The sequence below is a fragment of the Centruroides sculpturatus genome, unplaced genomic scaffold, assembly GCF_000671375.1.
Source record: "Centruroides sculpturatus isolate CEXI.00-Female unplaced genomic scaffold, Cexi_2.0 scaffold1001, whole genome shotgun sequence".
Taxonomy (NCBI): domain Eukaryota; kingdom Metazoa; phylum Arthropoda; class Arachnida; order Scorpiones; family Buthidae; genus Centruroides; species Centruroides sculpturatus.
Window position 1 is genome coordinate 1566 of NW_019385336.1, and position 16733 is coordinate 18298.

At 30.8% G+C, this 16733-nt stretch overlaps 1 protein-coding gene across 1 annotated transcript; it reads right to left on the bottom strand.

Moving 5' to 3' along the window:
• Positions 1–370: 370 nt before the first annotated feature.
• Positions 371–6607, bottom strand: LOC111637816 (FAD-dependent oxidoreductase domain-containing protein 1-like). Its single transcript, XM_023383379.1, has 6 exons — positions 6246–6607; positions 6103–6173; positions 1166–1305; positions 949–1084; positions 776–880; positions 371–705 (listed from the first exon to the last, which is right to left on the bottom strand). Exons 1-6 carry the CDS (start codon positions 6547–6549, stop codon positions 451–453), a joined length of 1011 nt encoding a protein of 336 aa, XP_023239147.1. The 5' UTR covers positions 6550–6607; the 3' UTR covers positions 371–450.
• Between the last annotated feature and the right edge of the window lie 10126 nt (positions 6608–16733).

Below are 16733 nucleotides of genomic sequence, written 5' to 3' on the forward strand. Positions count from 1 at the left end.
TTAATACTATCAAACTAGAGTTGAATTGATTATTTAATATACATTGATTTATTTGATAATGGTTTATTACCAATTAAAATGCCAATTGTCTTTTATTTACTCTTAAATAAAAATCTAAATTTGTATTTATTAAATTGTTCATGCCATACATAAAATATATGATGATAAAATTAAATTTAATAAAAAAAAAAATAATAACTATTAATATTAGAATTCTATAATGTTAGTAACAAAAGATTAATTCTCAGATATGTATTTATACTAGAATAAAATAAAAATTTCTAGATTATTATTTAAATTTCATTATTTGACAAAAATGCTATTTATTTATACATTATTTTACATTATATACAAACTAATGTGTAAAATTTATACAATTAGAATTAAGAATTAAAAACATATAATTAATTTTAAAATAGATATGCATGATTATAAATTACTTTTAATAAATCAAACACAATGATTTTCTATTAGTGGAATGCCTTCTATAATTCTTTCAAATCCAAAATTTCTGAGATTAATAGATGTATATTCTCTGTCTAAAATGAGTTCCATAACAGCTTTGCCTACAGCTGGTGCCATCTGAATACCATGACCGCTAAATCCAGTAGCAAAAATGACATTACCATAATATGGATGGCAACCGACAATACCATTTTCATCAAAATAATTATAATCATAATAACCAGCCCATGCAGATTTGACCTATAAAGTATATATATTAGAAAAATTTCAGTATTCATAAATATAATTTATGCTCTGATAATAAATTTACCTTCAAAGCTTCAAAAGCAGGAACACGATTAGCTATCAATGGCCACACGCATCTATCAAAATATTGATGATCTACATCTAAGTTGCTGTTATCTGGTTCTTCTGACTGAATATAAATTAATTAGTGTGAATATTCATACAGAGCAGAATTACTATTTAAAATTATTTACATACTTTAGAGGGTGATTTTCCTGCTAAATAATATCCACCTAGCCCTTCTCTAGTAGCATATGCTCCAGAGGAATCTATTAACATTGGAAAGTCAAGGGTTGGACCATCTGGACAATGGTAAAAATACACATATCTTTTCCTATTAAAGTATCATCCCATTAAAATGTAAAATTTTTTCATTTAACATATTGCTAATTTATTATTTAATGCATTAGTTTACCTTGGTTGAACAGGTAATGGAAACTGTAAGATTCCTTTACCTGTTCCAATTCCTAGCATTTTTGCTATTTCTCCAGAACTTGGTCCAGCTGCAATGACTAAAATAGAAAATTCAACCTCTCTAATTTCTCCATCATCTGTTTTCACCTAAAAGTAAATCATTTAACAATTTAATCACATTCATTTTGTTTAAAAAAAATCTAAGTTTAATTCTAATACATAACAAAGCCGAAAATTTAATAAATTACATCAATTTTAAATATATTCATGTATTAAATCACTGCTTATAATCTAAAAATGGCAACAGCTAGACCGCTGAGATGGTAAAGATATCAGCCTTCTGCTCTGGAGGATCCAAGAACAAATCTGAGCAAGAAACTTCAGGATATTTTCATGTATAGATATGTCAGGCTCTATCCTTTACTACCCAGCAGTTCCTAATGTGGGCTTGGAGGATGAAGTGAAGACTAACCAAATTAAAATATTGTCTGCATCATACTGTGAGAAACAAACTCATGTTAGGACAAGACTAGTTGAAAAGGTTTCAAATCTATATATATAACCCATTCAACGGGTATCTGCCTGTCCCGTAACAGTCTGATAACGGACACTAGAGGCACCCCTATCGTGTGTCATATTTCAAACATTCAAATTAACAATTTTAATTCTTATTTAAATTAACAATATAAATTATTATTATTCATTTGGCCAATAAATTATTATTTGGTCAATATAACAATATAAATAATTCAGTATATTTGTAATAGGAATTTATTATTTCAGGGGTTTATATCTCTTGAAGGGTCGCAAGTAGAGGTATGGTTCCTTTGACTTTATTGTTAGTACAGGGGTCTACGGTTTGGGGGGGTCGCCACCTCTTCATTTGGAGGGTAAATCTTACCATTCGGACTTTAACAGGGCTGTAGAGCATATTGGTAGGAACAAAAAAGTTAAAGGAACCGTGCCTCATGGAAATTTGTAAAGAATGCCCAGTAGGAGGCGTCCCGAGCTACTAGTATTAGCAATGAAACGCTCAGCAAAAAGTTTAGATATTCTCAACTCTGAACTAATGAACTGATCAAACACTTGCTGGAAGGAATTTCATATCCACTTCATAGCAGTTTGTATGCCAATGTAAACCTAGCTTTAGCCTTTTTAAACATTTATAATTAATAAATTCTTTAATATACTTAATTTCTGACTCATTATGCTATGATTTATCACTAAAAATCTGTCAATTTATTCACTGATATTGCTTTTTACATTTCAACATAATAAACATTAAAAAAAAATTTACTATTCTAAACTAAAAAATATATTAACTTTAAAGTTGAAACACCTTATTGAAATGTCTTAAAAACTGTTAGTATAGTAGACTGTCATATTTAAAAAATTAAATATATCATTATTATAATATTTTCCAAAGTAACAATGGAATCAATGGGCTGGATGTTGAATGTGTAATTATCAAGTGCAGTAAGAAATGAAACAGAACATAAGAAAACTCTCAAATGCAAACATCATGTCATGTAATGTTTTTCTTTTTTTAATAATCTAAAATTTCTTGCAAATATGTTCAAAATTTCAAATAAATTATAGCAGTAAACTTACTTTATAATTTTCTATTATATGTTTTGTATATATTATGTTCTAATTTGTAATGAAAACAAAGCTATTTTCTTTTGCATGTGCAGATTAATGAACATGGCTTCATTCTTATTCTGGGAAAGACTATAATCTCAAAAAGTCTGGGGCATATTAGTATTGATGCATTTCAAGAAATTAATAATATATATAAACAAATGAAAATAATGCTTTTTTTCTGGTGTCAATATTTAATAGCAAGTAAAAATATATAATATATCTCCATCTATATTGATCCTTTGATGTTGTGGCATATACTAATTATACAAAAATAATAAATAGTAACTTGTAATCTGACAAATTTTCTTCTTCAGTAAACTTATGGGCACAATCTAACAATGAACCATGCATGACAAGATTGTGACTATATGCTTCTCGTTGGTCTTTCATTCATCTTTGTCTACATAAATTGTCTTAGATCTCTGCATTGAACAACAGTCAGTCCAAGTCCTCAGCCTGATCCAGAAAGGTTGATCATAAAAATTTGTATGGTTGCATACCAATTTTTCTCCCTTAATCTTTCGTTTTTGTGTTACAGGTACCTGAAGTAAACATAGTAGTCTAAGAAGTGAAATATAGAAGCAGAAGAATCCAAAAGGAGAGTTAAGCCTAATGAACATTCACATAGAATGTTCAAACATGGGGAGGCTGCCCCTTCAAATAATACAGCCAATAAAGGGGCCGCTGGGAAAGTTGGGAGACATTGTTGAAGATGAACCTTGTCCTGGTTGTTCTGTTGAAGTCATGACCCAAGAAAAAATGGGCAAAGTCTACAATATCATTAAGCAGGACCAATGAATTACCACCTAAAAAGTAGCAGAGGAGCTGGACTTGTTGCCTACAACAGTTAAATGGATCATGCATGAACACTTGGAGATGACAAAGATATATCAGCATGTGGGAATTAAGATCAGGCATAGATGTTTTCCACATGTAGTTGTTATACTGTATATTTACTCCTCTTTTATTTAGTTTTATTTTCTAATCCTAAAAATATATTGCATATTTTATTTCTATTTAAGTAGACAAGCCTTTCTAATGATTGAGCCTATTATTGAAATTTTAGAAAATAATTCTAGAAAAACATTGTTTTATTATGTATAATGGTGGAATTAATGGAAACTAATATTCCAAAAAATGTTTAATTTGTGAATAAAAATAATAAATATTAATAATTACAATTGTTTTCAAAATTTTTCTGTTACAAATCTTTTTTGCAACTTACNAATTAATTTCAATAATGTTTTTATAAAGATGAAGCGCTTTGTTCTTATTGAACCACATCCCCAACCTTATGAATTTGAAACGTCAATTGATTTCGAAGATTTAAAACTTTATGTAGCCAAATATTGGCATTATTCTATATACCTTTCTATTATGTACGTAGTTGTCATTCATTATATACAGCATTATATGAAGTATCGACCGGCATTCGATCTAAGAAGAGTTACAATTTACTGGAATTGTGGTTTGGCACTCTTCAGTATTTGCTGCTTTGTAAGAGAAATTCCTGTAATAATTTATGCTATAAAATACGTTCCTCTTTACTATATTATCTGCGATAACAAGGCTTATACTCAACAGAAAGGATTTATGTTTTGGACTGCCTTATACCTCATATCGAAAGTTGTGGAACTTGGAGATACTATACTCATTGTTTTACGCAAACGGAACTTGATGTTTCTTCATTGGTATCATCATGCGGCTACTCTAATTCTTATTTGGTACGGAGCTTATAAAGAAATTACCTTTGGATATTTTTTTTTTGTTACGTAAACGTTTTTGTTCATTCTTTTATGTATAGTTATTTCTTTTTGAAAACTATGAATATAAAAATGCCTAAAATGTTCGCCATGTTTATAACAACAATTCAAATATTTCAAATGGCTTGGGCACTTTTAACGGCTTGTTGGGTATATTGGCTAATAATTAATAATTACGAATGCGATGTATCTAAAGAAGCGTTGTATAATGTGTTTTTAATTGTTTTGTCATATTTGATTTTGTTCTGTAAATTGTTCTATGAGTTATATATAAAAAAATATTCGAGAAAGAAGAAAATCTATTGATTTATTTTTTATTTTTTAATGAATGTAATATCAATAGTTCTAATGAGCACAAGCACGATGTCTGAAACAGATGGGTAAGCAAACCAATGACATGCCGGACAAGTGACTCAAGCAACGAACCAAATTGCCCGTTTTAAATTTTATATTAAAATCGGGTTCTATCACGAAAGGTACTCAAGATATCTGACATAATTGGTCAAATTTACTTTTTATATTCGTTTTTATATTAAATTTCATTAAATATGGGCTTATTGCACATAAATATATAGAGTGCAAATATAGAGTGCATATATTGTGTATATATACAGGCATACCTCGACTTACGTCGTTTCGAGTTACGTCGTTCCCGATTATACGTCGCTTGTTANTTTTAATTAAGTTGTTTTAACATTTAAATGTGAAGAACAAATGAAAAGATACATAAAGAATTGTTTAAATCAATAAATAGTTTGTACATATCATCAAGTTTAGAAAAAATTTGGTTGTTATGGATTGGTAGTTTTTACTTCTACAGATTAAAATATATTTGTTTAAAATTCAATGATCCTCTAATTAATTACCTTCAACAAATTTAGGTTATAAAGTAGTGTCTAAAATTCTCAATGAAAAATAAATATCATGTTAAATTAGTTTTAATTTAGATAAAACAGTGTTTTTACTAAACTATACTGTATATAGATATCTCATAAGTTTGAAAGTATAGATGTTATGTCAATCTTTGTTTATTTTTTATTTGTAAAAGTATGATGCTGCATAAGGAGGAATAAATGGTGGAAATGCACAAGTAATTTTGATGGTGGGAATCTGCAGTCAGTGAAAAGTTTCTGAAGTTTATAGCTGCATCCATACTTTCCACCAATCACACACAACTCTTTGGTGACTTTTCACTGACTGCTTGTCCCTATCATCCAGATAACTCAAATTATTTCCTCCTTACTCAACATTGTACCTGTAAAAGAATAAACAAACATCAGCATAATTCTATGGGACTTATGGGATCACCTTGTATATTTTGGCTAAGAAGTGTGATAAAATAAAGTAGTATTTAATTTGTTAAATGTAGATGAGTAATTATAACATTGATAAAAAGATTAAAGTGTACCTAGGTAACCTCAATGGCGACACTTCAGTTAGGTTAGATTACATTAACTATATTTTTAGTAAACGTTTCCTTTCTTTATTTTGTTCAAAAACTACCGTGAATCAATAACTAGTGACGTTAAACACTCGGCGACCTAGGAGTCCGTCGAGAGCACGAACAGTCGGAAGCACCGCCATTGGGGTTACGTAGGTACACTTTAACCGATAAGAATATAAAATTTATGTTAACATTTATTCATAAATTAAACAATAACAATACTTAACAACTTATGATCCGTACTGTTGGGTCTTTCTCGATCACCATTACACTGAAGCTGTCAGGAGCTCTTTCCTTTAACCAGTACGCTATAGACGATCCATATATTCCTCCTCCTATTATGACAATATCAGAAGCCTTTGGGATAGGAACTTTTTTATAATTGAAAACATTCTGTCCTTCAAAGTAGAATGGCGAATCTTTATTCTTGCTACTATATCTTAATTTCTGATGCCACGGAATAAAATACTTTTGAGTACACGTAATTCGAACATTACGTACAACAGAAAACAACTTGCTCATCTTAAAACTCATTTTACACTGGCAATATCTACACTATACAGACGAAATTATCAGGACCACGTTATCAAGGAGGCAGCCATTTTAATAAAAAAAATAATCACTAGAGGCGCTGTCATCATCGTTTTTACACTAAAATGAAATACAGAATTTTAAATGATATCGTTTGTCCTGTGTAATTGTACTGTACAGAATATAATTTTTATATTTATTCGACTATAAAACTAATTTTTATATATTAAAGAAATCTGGAGTAGTCATTTTTTCGACCGATTGCCATATTTTACTTTTTTTCCCCGTCCTTTGGGCACTAAGAAGCAGGGCTGTGCAGTGTTAAAAGAACGTCATCAGTGGTTAATATCTATCGAAGATGACAATAAAAAATTATGAGTTACTCGGTCTTGCAGAAATTCTGAATGATCGTTAACAAGTAAATTAAATAAACCAGAAAGGAGTTGATGAATTTCCCGACAATATTTAAAGTTTTGGTGGCGCCATCTGTTATCATAAAAGCTTTTAAAATTTTAAACTATTATAAAACGGAAAAAGCTTAATTTTGAGGGTAGAGATGAGTATTATAAAAAATATTGTAAATGCTAATAACGAGTAAAATCCTCATTAATTAAGTCCGACCCTAATGGAGATACACACGATTTTCTGGGCGATATAGTAAAACATTATATTAAGAATAATTAGATATTTTATTCATATAACGTACAATAATTAAACAAATAACATTATACTAGTCACTAGTCTATTCAATGCAGTACGAATTTGGCGTTAGCCTTCGCCCTCGGCATCGGAATTTTGAAGTGAAGGGGGCGATACTACGTAATGGTTTTATTAAAGGGGGCGACGATTCGTTAGAGGTTGAGAAACACTGCCCTAGTCTCCGACGTCATTAAAATGAGAATGGAAATTAGAAACGTCATTCTTCATGCCGTCAAATTTCTTTTTTATTATGAATTGGTTAAAAATCAGCATATATATAATATAGAGCGCCACACCATCCACGAGAAAATAGTTTAAATAATGAAAAACTATAATGAAAAAGTGGCACACTAATGCAACTTGAGAATTGACAGATTTGATCGAAATTGGGAAAAAAATAAATAGATGTACCAAATAAATCAACGTGCAAATAATTAGATAAATAACAGGAACAAAATTTATTATAAATGTTTGCCATTTATTCAATATAGAAATATCTTTTTCTGGTAAATACCTATAGTTGATCTTCTTTTTATTTTTTATTAATGTTAAATACCTCACAGAACATAATTTTAGGATACAATAAGATAGACTGCAGTAGATAATTTATCATTTCCTTGAGTTATTAATAATGTAGAACAGAAAACGACAGACTGACTTCTAGAAAGGATCAAGACACAGAAGTATATTATGGATGATAACGATTGTCAATATTAATATTTAATGTTTACATTTGTATAAGCTACTAATTCCGAATATACTCGTAAAATGTACAGCTGGAGAAAGAACTTTGCATGAACAATTATTTATATTTCTCTTCATTTCTTTTAACTTATGTACGATTATTAGTCAATTAGTTAATATACCAACTGCTTTACTACTATGAATTTTATCAAGTCTGTTCTTATCTATCCGACTTCATTCCACTATTTTCGAAAATTCGGTTTATCGCAAATAGGTCTCATTGTTATAACAGATGATATTCACTAAGAATAACTAAAACGAAAGATAAACGACAGAGAGTTTCTTTCTGACTTTTACCTGAATTTTTCTATCTACCGCAACAGATATAATCTGTGGAATATGGAAAACTGTGGATTTATATAAAAAGTAGATATAATTTACTTTTTATATAAATTTCTGTTTTCCACAGTTTATTGATCGATAAACTCTAAATTAATGTTCTCGTGCATAAACGCGTTTTTTGTTAACATGATTAAGCTATTAGCAAAGTAAACAATAGTAAGAAGCATTAGAACATATAAATATTTTTATAAAATTGATTAAGTACCTTTACATTTTACCGAACTTTATAGACATAGTAGAAAATTGTCTATAAAGAATTGCAAAAACTATTTAATGAATGCTGCAATGTGTTCATATTAGCTAGGAATTTAATAACTGCCATCTCTTGTAGAAAATAAAATATTTGTGAGGGTTTGGGTTGGTGGAATAAGGGAACGCAACCTATGAGTGATCTGCCAAAGGCAAGTACTTCCTGAGAGCACTTTATATGGGAGACCGGTTCTTGTTTTGATATTAGACACGTGAAGATATCCAGAAAAACTCCACGTGGCCGTTCGGTTGGTCACGTGCAAACCCTTGACCAATTACCATGCAAAATATTTATATAAATTAAAAAGGTAATGCATCATAGGTTAAATGTCTTTTTAATTGTACAACATTTTTGAATTCTTATTATTTCTTGATTTTTTATTCCTCTGTGAGTTATTACTTTATTGATTTCCAATATCTCACAGCAGAAATAATAAAGTATTCAGTAGAAATATTAAAAGATGTTTCCTTTTAGGCAGTAGGTAACGAGTATTATTCATTATATGACATTCGCTTTATCCATAATTCCTAGAAATAAAATTATAAGTATTGTGACTAAAATAGCATAGGCAGTAAAGGATTAAAAGGTAATAAACCTATTGTCTTTTTTGATATGCTAAATCATGCAAGCTTATATCAAGCTGTATTTTTGAGCAATGCTGAACTTGTACGAGATATCGACACAATGATACATAAGAGAACTGCATTTTAAAAACTATCCAAACTGTAATATAATTGACGATTTTAATATAAATAATAATATTACATTATAAATTTATTAAATATAATAATAACAGATCTGCTGTTTTTGCAAAGAAATTTTACAAGGTGCTTTAAAAGATTAGTAATGTTAATGCCGAAAATATGCGCAGTTACTGTAGCATAAGTGATAGGACTGTACAGTTTACTTTCCCGGCTGATACATAACAAAGAAAGGTATTGAAATTAGTCAGATTTGATCCTCCAGGTGTTTGCAAATCTCCATAATTTGAGACCCCTGAACCCCCAAAAAAGGGGAAAATTTTATGGATATGTGTGCTTGCTTGTGTTTGTATAGGCGTCTATTTCATTTAATATCTGAGAATGGGTTAATGATTAATAATCGAAATTTGTCAATGTAGCTTGTGTATAAGAGACATTATAGCTTGTTGGACTGCAATTTGAAAAAACTGTAGACCTATAAATTCCCACTGTCGACCGTCTGACTGTCTGTCCTTTCTTAATTTCGAGAACGGAGTTAGATATATAAATGCTGAGACCAGCGGTGTCAAGATTCGGAAGAGGAATCCCCGATTAACTATATAAAACTTCCAGTGTAGACCGAAAGTCACGTGATTTCAATTCANAACAGTTTTCATATAAAGTGATACAAACAGTGATATTTTTTAGTAATAAGGACTATTAGTAACACAATTTGATGTAACAATGAACAAATAATGCATGTCATGACATGATCTACTCACAAATAAAACAAATGTGCCTGCAGTGTCACTACCGCACCCACCACAATGAGACAGGTTGTAACCAGTCACTTGTGAAATGTACACATATTTTGCTGAACATTCAGCCACCAAATTCTCAGCACTTCGGCCAAGAGCATAGCTGAATATTCGGTATTCAACAAAATCACTATTCGTGGCATCACTAGTATATATTTTTTGCAAGAGTCCAACCAATTTTGAAGGGTTTCCTTTTCTCACCAGACAAGATCTCCAGCTTGTGGCCAAGAAGATAGAGGTACTAACATTTAGTGGAAAAAATGGTGAAATCAAGAAATAGATACATTTGGAAATGAAATTAGATGCTTTCAAAGATACTGGTTGTGAAATGAAATAAACAGAAGTTGGAAAGAAGTATGGTTTTGCTCAGTCAATCATAGAAATGTTTTTAAAGAAATGGAAGGAAATTGAGTGTGGTGTAGAGAAAACTTAGATCCTTCTCAGAAACAATGAATTCACTGTACCATATGACAGTGCCTATGTGATAAAAGTACAGTGAAATATTTCAGATCTTTTATTTTAGTGAAAATTTTACTGGCTCATTTTAGTGATTTTGTGTGTTAATTTTTCTATTTGCTAATTTTTTAGCAAGTTTTAACTTTTATGTTTTATAGTTTTACTAGTTTTATCCTCTTTGTTTTAAAAGATTACACCAGTTGTCACTAATAAATATATCATTTCAGTTTCATCATATATGTATAAGGACTGAAGAGAGATGAATAACCTTAAATGCATTTCCTTTTCATATAATAAAGTGTACATAACCAATCAATAGTGTTCCTGTATGATAAGTTCTTCATAGCAATTCTGTGCTTATTTCCAAAGATCCTGATTTTAGTTTGGGTATGTTACACTCTGCTAGGGGGTACCAGCATACATTTTCCATCATTTACCACTGTCTAATGTTTTGATCAGTCAGTGTAATTATTGCTGAATTGTATTAAATTCTCTGATTTAAATATTGATAACTTCATCAATTACTATGACTTACATTAAATTTGTAATAGTAATACTTCCTTTGATATTTGTATATTATAATCATAACTTATTGTGCAATATAGAAATGAAATCAACCAGACTATTAATCAATATTGCTTTCTTAATTTATAAATTTTGTCAATATCATTAATCTTACAGATTATTTCTGTGAAAAAACAGATTTGATATTTTTACAATAAATATTCAAATTTTTATAAAACATACCTGGTAGACTAAGATTTGATTTTACATTTCGTAGAAATTCTGCAGAGGCCATTGATAATTCAATATTTTCAGGTAAAGAAAACTGTTGACGAATTCCTCCAACTGATAATGTGGTACAAGACTGACAAAACTAAATATAAAAATTTTATATGATAATTAAACATTGATTTGAAAGTTTCTTAAAATTTTTCTTAACAGCGTATTGATTAGAACTAAGACATAATAAACTGTAATAATATGAACTGATACAAATTTTAAAATAAAACTACAGCTTTTGAATTTTAATAAGTTCAGAATTGACTATAATTACTGAAACAAACTTTATAATCTTTAAGCTACACACATTCAAAACTTAAGGATAGATGATATTTGTACTTGAACAGAGAACTGTAGATAAATGCAGACAAGTTTTGCAAGAACTGTATTACTTGACATTAAACACAGGATAATATATAATAGTTTGTAAGATTTTACAAATCGAAACAATAAAAGCAAGTCTTTGGTAAAAAAAAAAAATACAGTAGTTTGACATAGATAAAGTGCTCATCAATTGCTGTCTGGCAATTCGTAAGCTCTTTTGGTAAGCTGTCAGTATGGAATATGTCCATCTTGAAATATGATGCAGCACTCAATGTTGTAACAGGCTTGTCACCAAGTGACTTTTTCTAGCTATCTCTGCTAGCAATTGTGTTCTTTCTTAAATTTTGGACATGTATGTATCATAAATAATGTAAACAACTATTATTATTCTGAATTTAATGTTCTTTGGTTTTTGTGTTCTTTTAACTTTAACATCATAACACACATAATGTTACACACAGTATGTGTGCGTGTTTTAATAATAATTAGTATATATATTGGAAAGTCATGTGCAAATATTTATCATCTAATTACATTTTAAATATATTGTTTTAATCTTATTAATGTTATCTTCTGATAAGATTAAAATGAATCTTAATGGAGAATACAAAGTTNTTAACCATATATTATTAAAAATGCATTAATAAATAAAATACAGAACCGGAAATGGTAATTTACGGTTTAGCCTAGTGATAAGTAGATTCGGAGACAAGTAAATTCGACTTACGTCGTTCTCCTGGAACCAATTATTGACGTAAGGCGAGGTATACCTGTATTGTGAAACTTCAGTTTAGCACCACGATTTGTTTGCTTCTGGAATTTACATGAAATCGAGTGTGGATCTAAACATAAGTATTTTTAAAAAGTGACAATTATATATAGTAAATACCATACGTAAACCATTTTGAATTTGAAGGTTGAAAATTAATATGATTTAATGTTAACAATGTGGTTTGCAATACAAAGTTCTATTACAAATGGACCGTTTACTATAAAAAAGGTGTAAATCCACTGTTCTTTGTGTCAAGATATTTACGGGCAGATGCATTAACAAAATTTTTCAGGGTGGTAAAGCTTCGAGACAAATAATTAGGCCTACATCAATAAATTTTAGGTTTTTTCACAAGCAGATTATAAAAAATAGTCATGTAAGATTATGTAAGGTTATATATCTCAATCACTTTTATGACTATAATTTGTATAATTTTTTACTCAATCCCAGGTGGGGGAAAGCCTCTGTTTGCTCTCCACTTCAGATATCCATATTTAAGGGTTTATATTTCAATCGATTCAAGTTTACCGAATTTATGTAAAATGTACTGAAAATTTATGCTTACATTTAATGATTGTAATTGTCTTGTCTTACAACACTGATGTAGCAGAGACTGAGTGAATAAAGTAAATGTCAATTTATTGCATGTTTTATTTTTAAAAATGAATTTATAAGCACGTATGTTTGTAGTAATTAAGAGATATATTAATTAAAAATTCATTTTGTAATCTTTAAAAAAACAGTATAATTTTTAATGTTTATTTTTAAACTTTTCCTCAAGCTACTATTATGCGGGCCACAGAAAAATATTAAGCTTTAAAGGAACAAAAGGTCAAAAAAGTTGAGAAACACAAGACTAGACGGTTCCTCAGAATTGCTTAGACCTGTGGTTCTTAACCTGTGGTCATGGACCACTGGTGGTCCTTGAAAGCATCCGAAGTGGTCCGCAAAGTTATCCCAAAATTATTAAATAAATGACGACGAGTTGATGACAATGCCAGTACGTCAAGGTTAGAGCCTATAGTGGACTGGGCTGGGGTATGGTGCGCGGTCAGAAAATATGAAATTGGAAGGCACTAGCAATAAATTTGCATTTGAAGATAAAATCAGTGCGTTTATCGCTAAAATCGACCTGTAGATCAGCAAAGCCGAAAGAGAGAATTTTTCTGCGTTTGATACATTGAACCCAATTATTGATTGACAGTGTGCTGAGATTAAAGGACAAATACAAAAGAACATTCCATTCCATTTGCAAAGCTTGAAAAATAAATTCAATCGCTATTTTCCTGACTGCAAGGATAAAGGTATTCGGAAACTGATTTGCAATCCTTTCATAGTCAACATTTCTGGGGTGCCGGATGAAATACAAGAAGAGTTAATTGAAATGCAACACGAAAGTAACTGCAAGGATACATTCGAGACAGGAATTAATCTTAAAGATTTTTGGAGCCAAAAAGCTATTGCTTTCCCTAAAATTCGAGAAATTGCTTTACAGTACCTAACTTTTATTTTCAACCACATATTTATGCGAGCAAGAATTTTCAGTGCTTTTGATAATTAAAAATAAACATCAAAATCAGTTGGATGCCAGTGCCGACATGCATTTGCTTTGAGTAGCACTGAACCAAGAATTCAGCAGTTGGTAAACAGTGTGCAGTCACAAAAATCGCACTAAAATAATATAATTAATATAACACTTTCGCAAATAATATAATACTCTTGGTTCCGAATAATTTTCTACGTGTTTAATTTATAGAACAACATTATAAGAACCTATATTACTGCCAAACAGCTCGTGGTCCATGGCAAGATAAAAATTTTGATAAATGGTTTCTCATCACTAAAAGGTTAAGAACCACTGGCTTAGACTATTGGACTAGACAAAGTGGGCTCTACCGCCTATGTGAGCGGTGAGTAAATTTGGGAGGGCGAAAGAAGCAAGTGGGCGGCAGGGAAGCGTTGGAGACAGGATGGCTATAGATAAGGGTTGGGGTCACGGACAACCATCCACTTTCTTCTGTTAAAATTGGTAAGAAGAACATTGCGTTTAATGGTTTCTAGACGTGGAGAAAAATGTACGGTAAGGACACAAAGTGTGAGGTTCATAGAAAATTTTTCTAAGAATATTTCCAAGCCTTTTTACACAAGTAAAAAATGGGTTAGGGGCATTGGGTATAAGTTTATGGAACAAATAGGCGGTGGCTAAAAAAAGTTTGAGAATCACTGGAATAGATGGTCTCTCGATGGCAGGACTGTGGAGTCGGAGTCGTCAAAAGATCCGCCGACTTCGACTCCTTTTTACTTCCAAACTTCTTATGTAGGCTATATAAAATGGAAAAGTATTGGAATTGTGTCAAATTTCTCTCTCTAGGTTTTTTTTTTCAAATCTACGCGTTTGGAGACCTCTCGAACCCCTCAAAAAGTCAATAAAAATTTAGAGGAAAAATTCGCGTGCGTATATGTGTTGGCATCTAATTTGTTCAACTTCTTTATTTTCTGTTCTGACATATTAATTAAACAATATTTCAGAATGGGTAAAGTTTAAGAAACGAAATATGGTACTGTAGCTCGCGTATAAAGGGGCATTAATACTATTAAATTTTGGTTCTTAATTAAAGGTCGACAGGGTGAAGACATAAGTGGTCATGTGTCATATCTCTTAATGAATATTTTACACGTTATTAGCGTTCAAAATTAAAAAAATAATAATAATAAAATTCGTCTCTACCCTCAAAGTAAGCTTTTTTGTCATTTTATAATAGTACAGTAAAACCCNTAATATAAAGTAATATAAAGTTATTTTTAAACAAACTCTCTTAACGGCCCGAAAAGTTAAGCAACTCCTTGCTGTATTTTTTAAAAACTTCACAATAGGATTGTGACTTCTTGTACATGATGGTAAAGTACGAAAAGAACTTGTCATATACAATGGATTAGGATCCGAAATTCCTTTTCTCATTTTCCGTCTTGTTACTAGTTATTATACGAGGCGTTCGTAATCTCCAAGACTTTTTATTTCGTTTATAAATTTAAACTTTTCTCTTTACTCCATAGTACAAGCTTCTAAAGAAAAGAAAGAGCTGTTTCATGTGCAGGAAGCGGCAGGTATCGAAGGAAAGACAACAGAGTTGGAAGCGTAGCAGCTCTTGGAAGATAAAGAGGAGGAAAGAACAGAAAGCTCAAAAATAGTTCACTGTAAAGGGCTGGCACGTTCTCGAAACTGTATGTGGCTAAATTAGAACACGATTAGTTGAACACGTAATATAAATTCTGACGTGTAAGCAATTTTTTAAGTGTTTTTTTTTCTCGTATAAAATCTGGTAAGTGAAACCTTTATCTTCAATCTAAGAAAAATGATTTATTATAATTTCCTCTGGTACATTTTTCACTTCTGAGAAATTTTTTACCCGTCGTTTTTGTTTTTTTTTTTTTTGTCATTATTACGATGGCTAAGAACGTACGACTTACTCATCTACGAAATCATTCTTTCACCTGATTGGAAAATATCTGGGAATTAAGATTACAACCGGAACAGCGTAGGATTACAGGTAAACAAACTAAGACAAAGCAAATTTGATCTGAAGCTAAGTAGACCGAGTGTGAAGCTGGTTTCTCCTTAAAGGCAGCTATTCACGATAAGTTTTTCCTTTGAGGCTGCATGACCTTGAGGAACTTCAGAATTTCCTATCGCCCACAAACGAAGAAAACCTCTCAGCAAAGGGTGGGGCAGCTTGCCCCGGGCGCCACTTGCAGAGGGGAGCCAAATGGTTTCCAAGAAAAACAAAATTTGTTTCTGGAGGGGAGGAGAGGGGAGGGAGAGAGGGAGGGGGAGGGGGAAGGGGCGCCAATATAGTGTCGCGGCCCGGGTGCCAGTTATGTTCGCTACGCCATTGTGTTTATTATTACGCCACTGACGTTTATTGGCAACAAATTCTATTAAAACTCGCGGGAAAAAAGTATGCAAAGAAGTCTATGGTGTAAATAGTAGTAGTAGTGGTTTGGATAGCACTGATCACAAAATTTATTTTTCATATGAATAATTTTTTAATGGAATTATTTCAGATCACAAAATTAATTTTTCAAGAGAAATCTTGGGCTATAGATTATGTTAAAAAGCATCGATTATCAGCGAAAGACAATGGCGAGTCGATTTTACTACCAAAAAAATTCATGGATTAAATTTTATAGACGAATATATATTAATAATTCTCAACCACATCCGATATTAGTACAAATTGTAAACATTATTATCGCAAATTAATTTTATAATTTAATAATTAAAAAGAATTTATTAAACTTTGTCTTATTTTAAGTTGTCA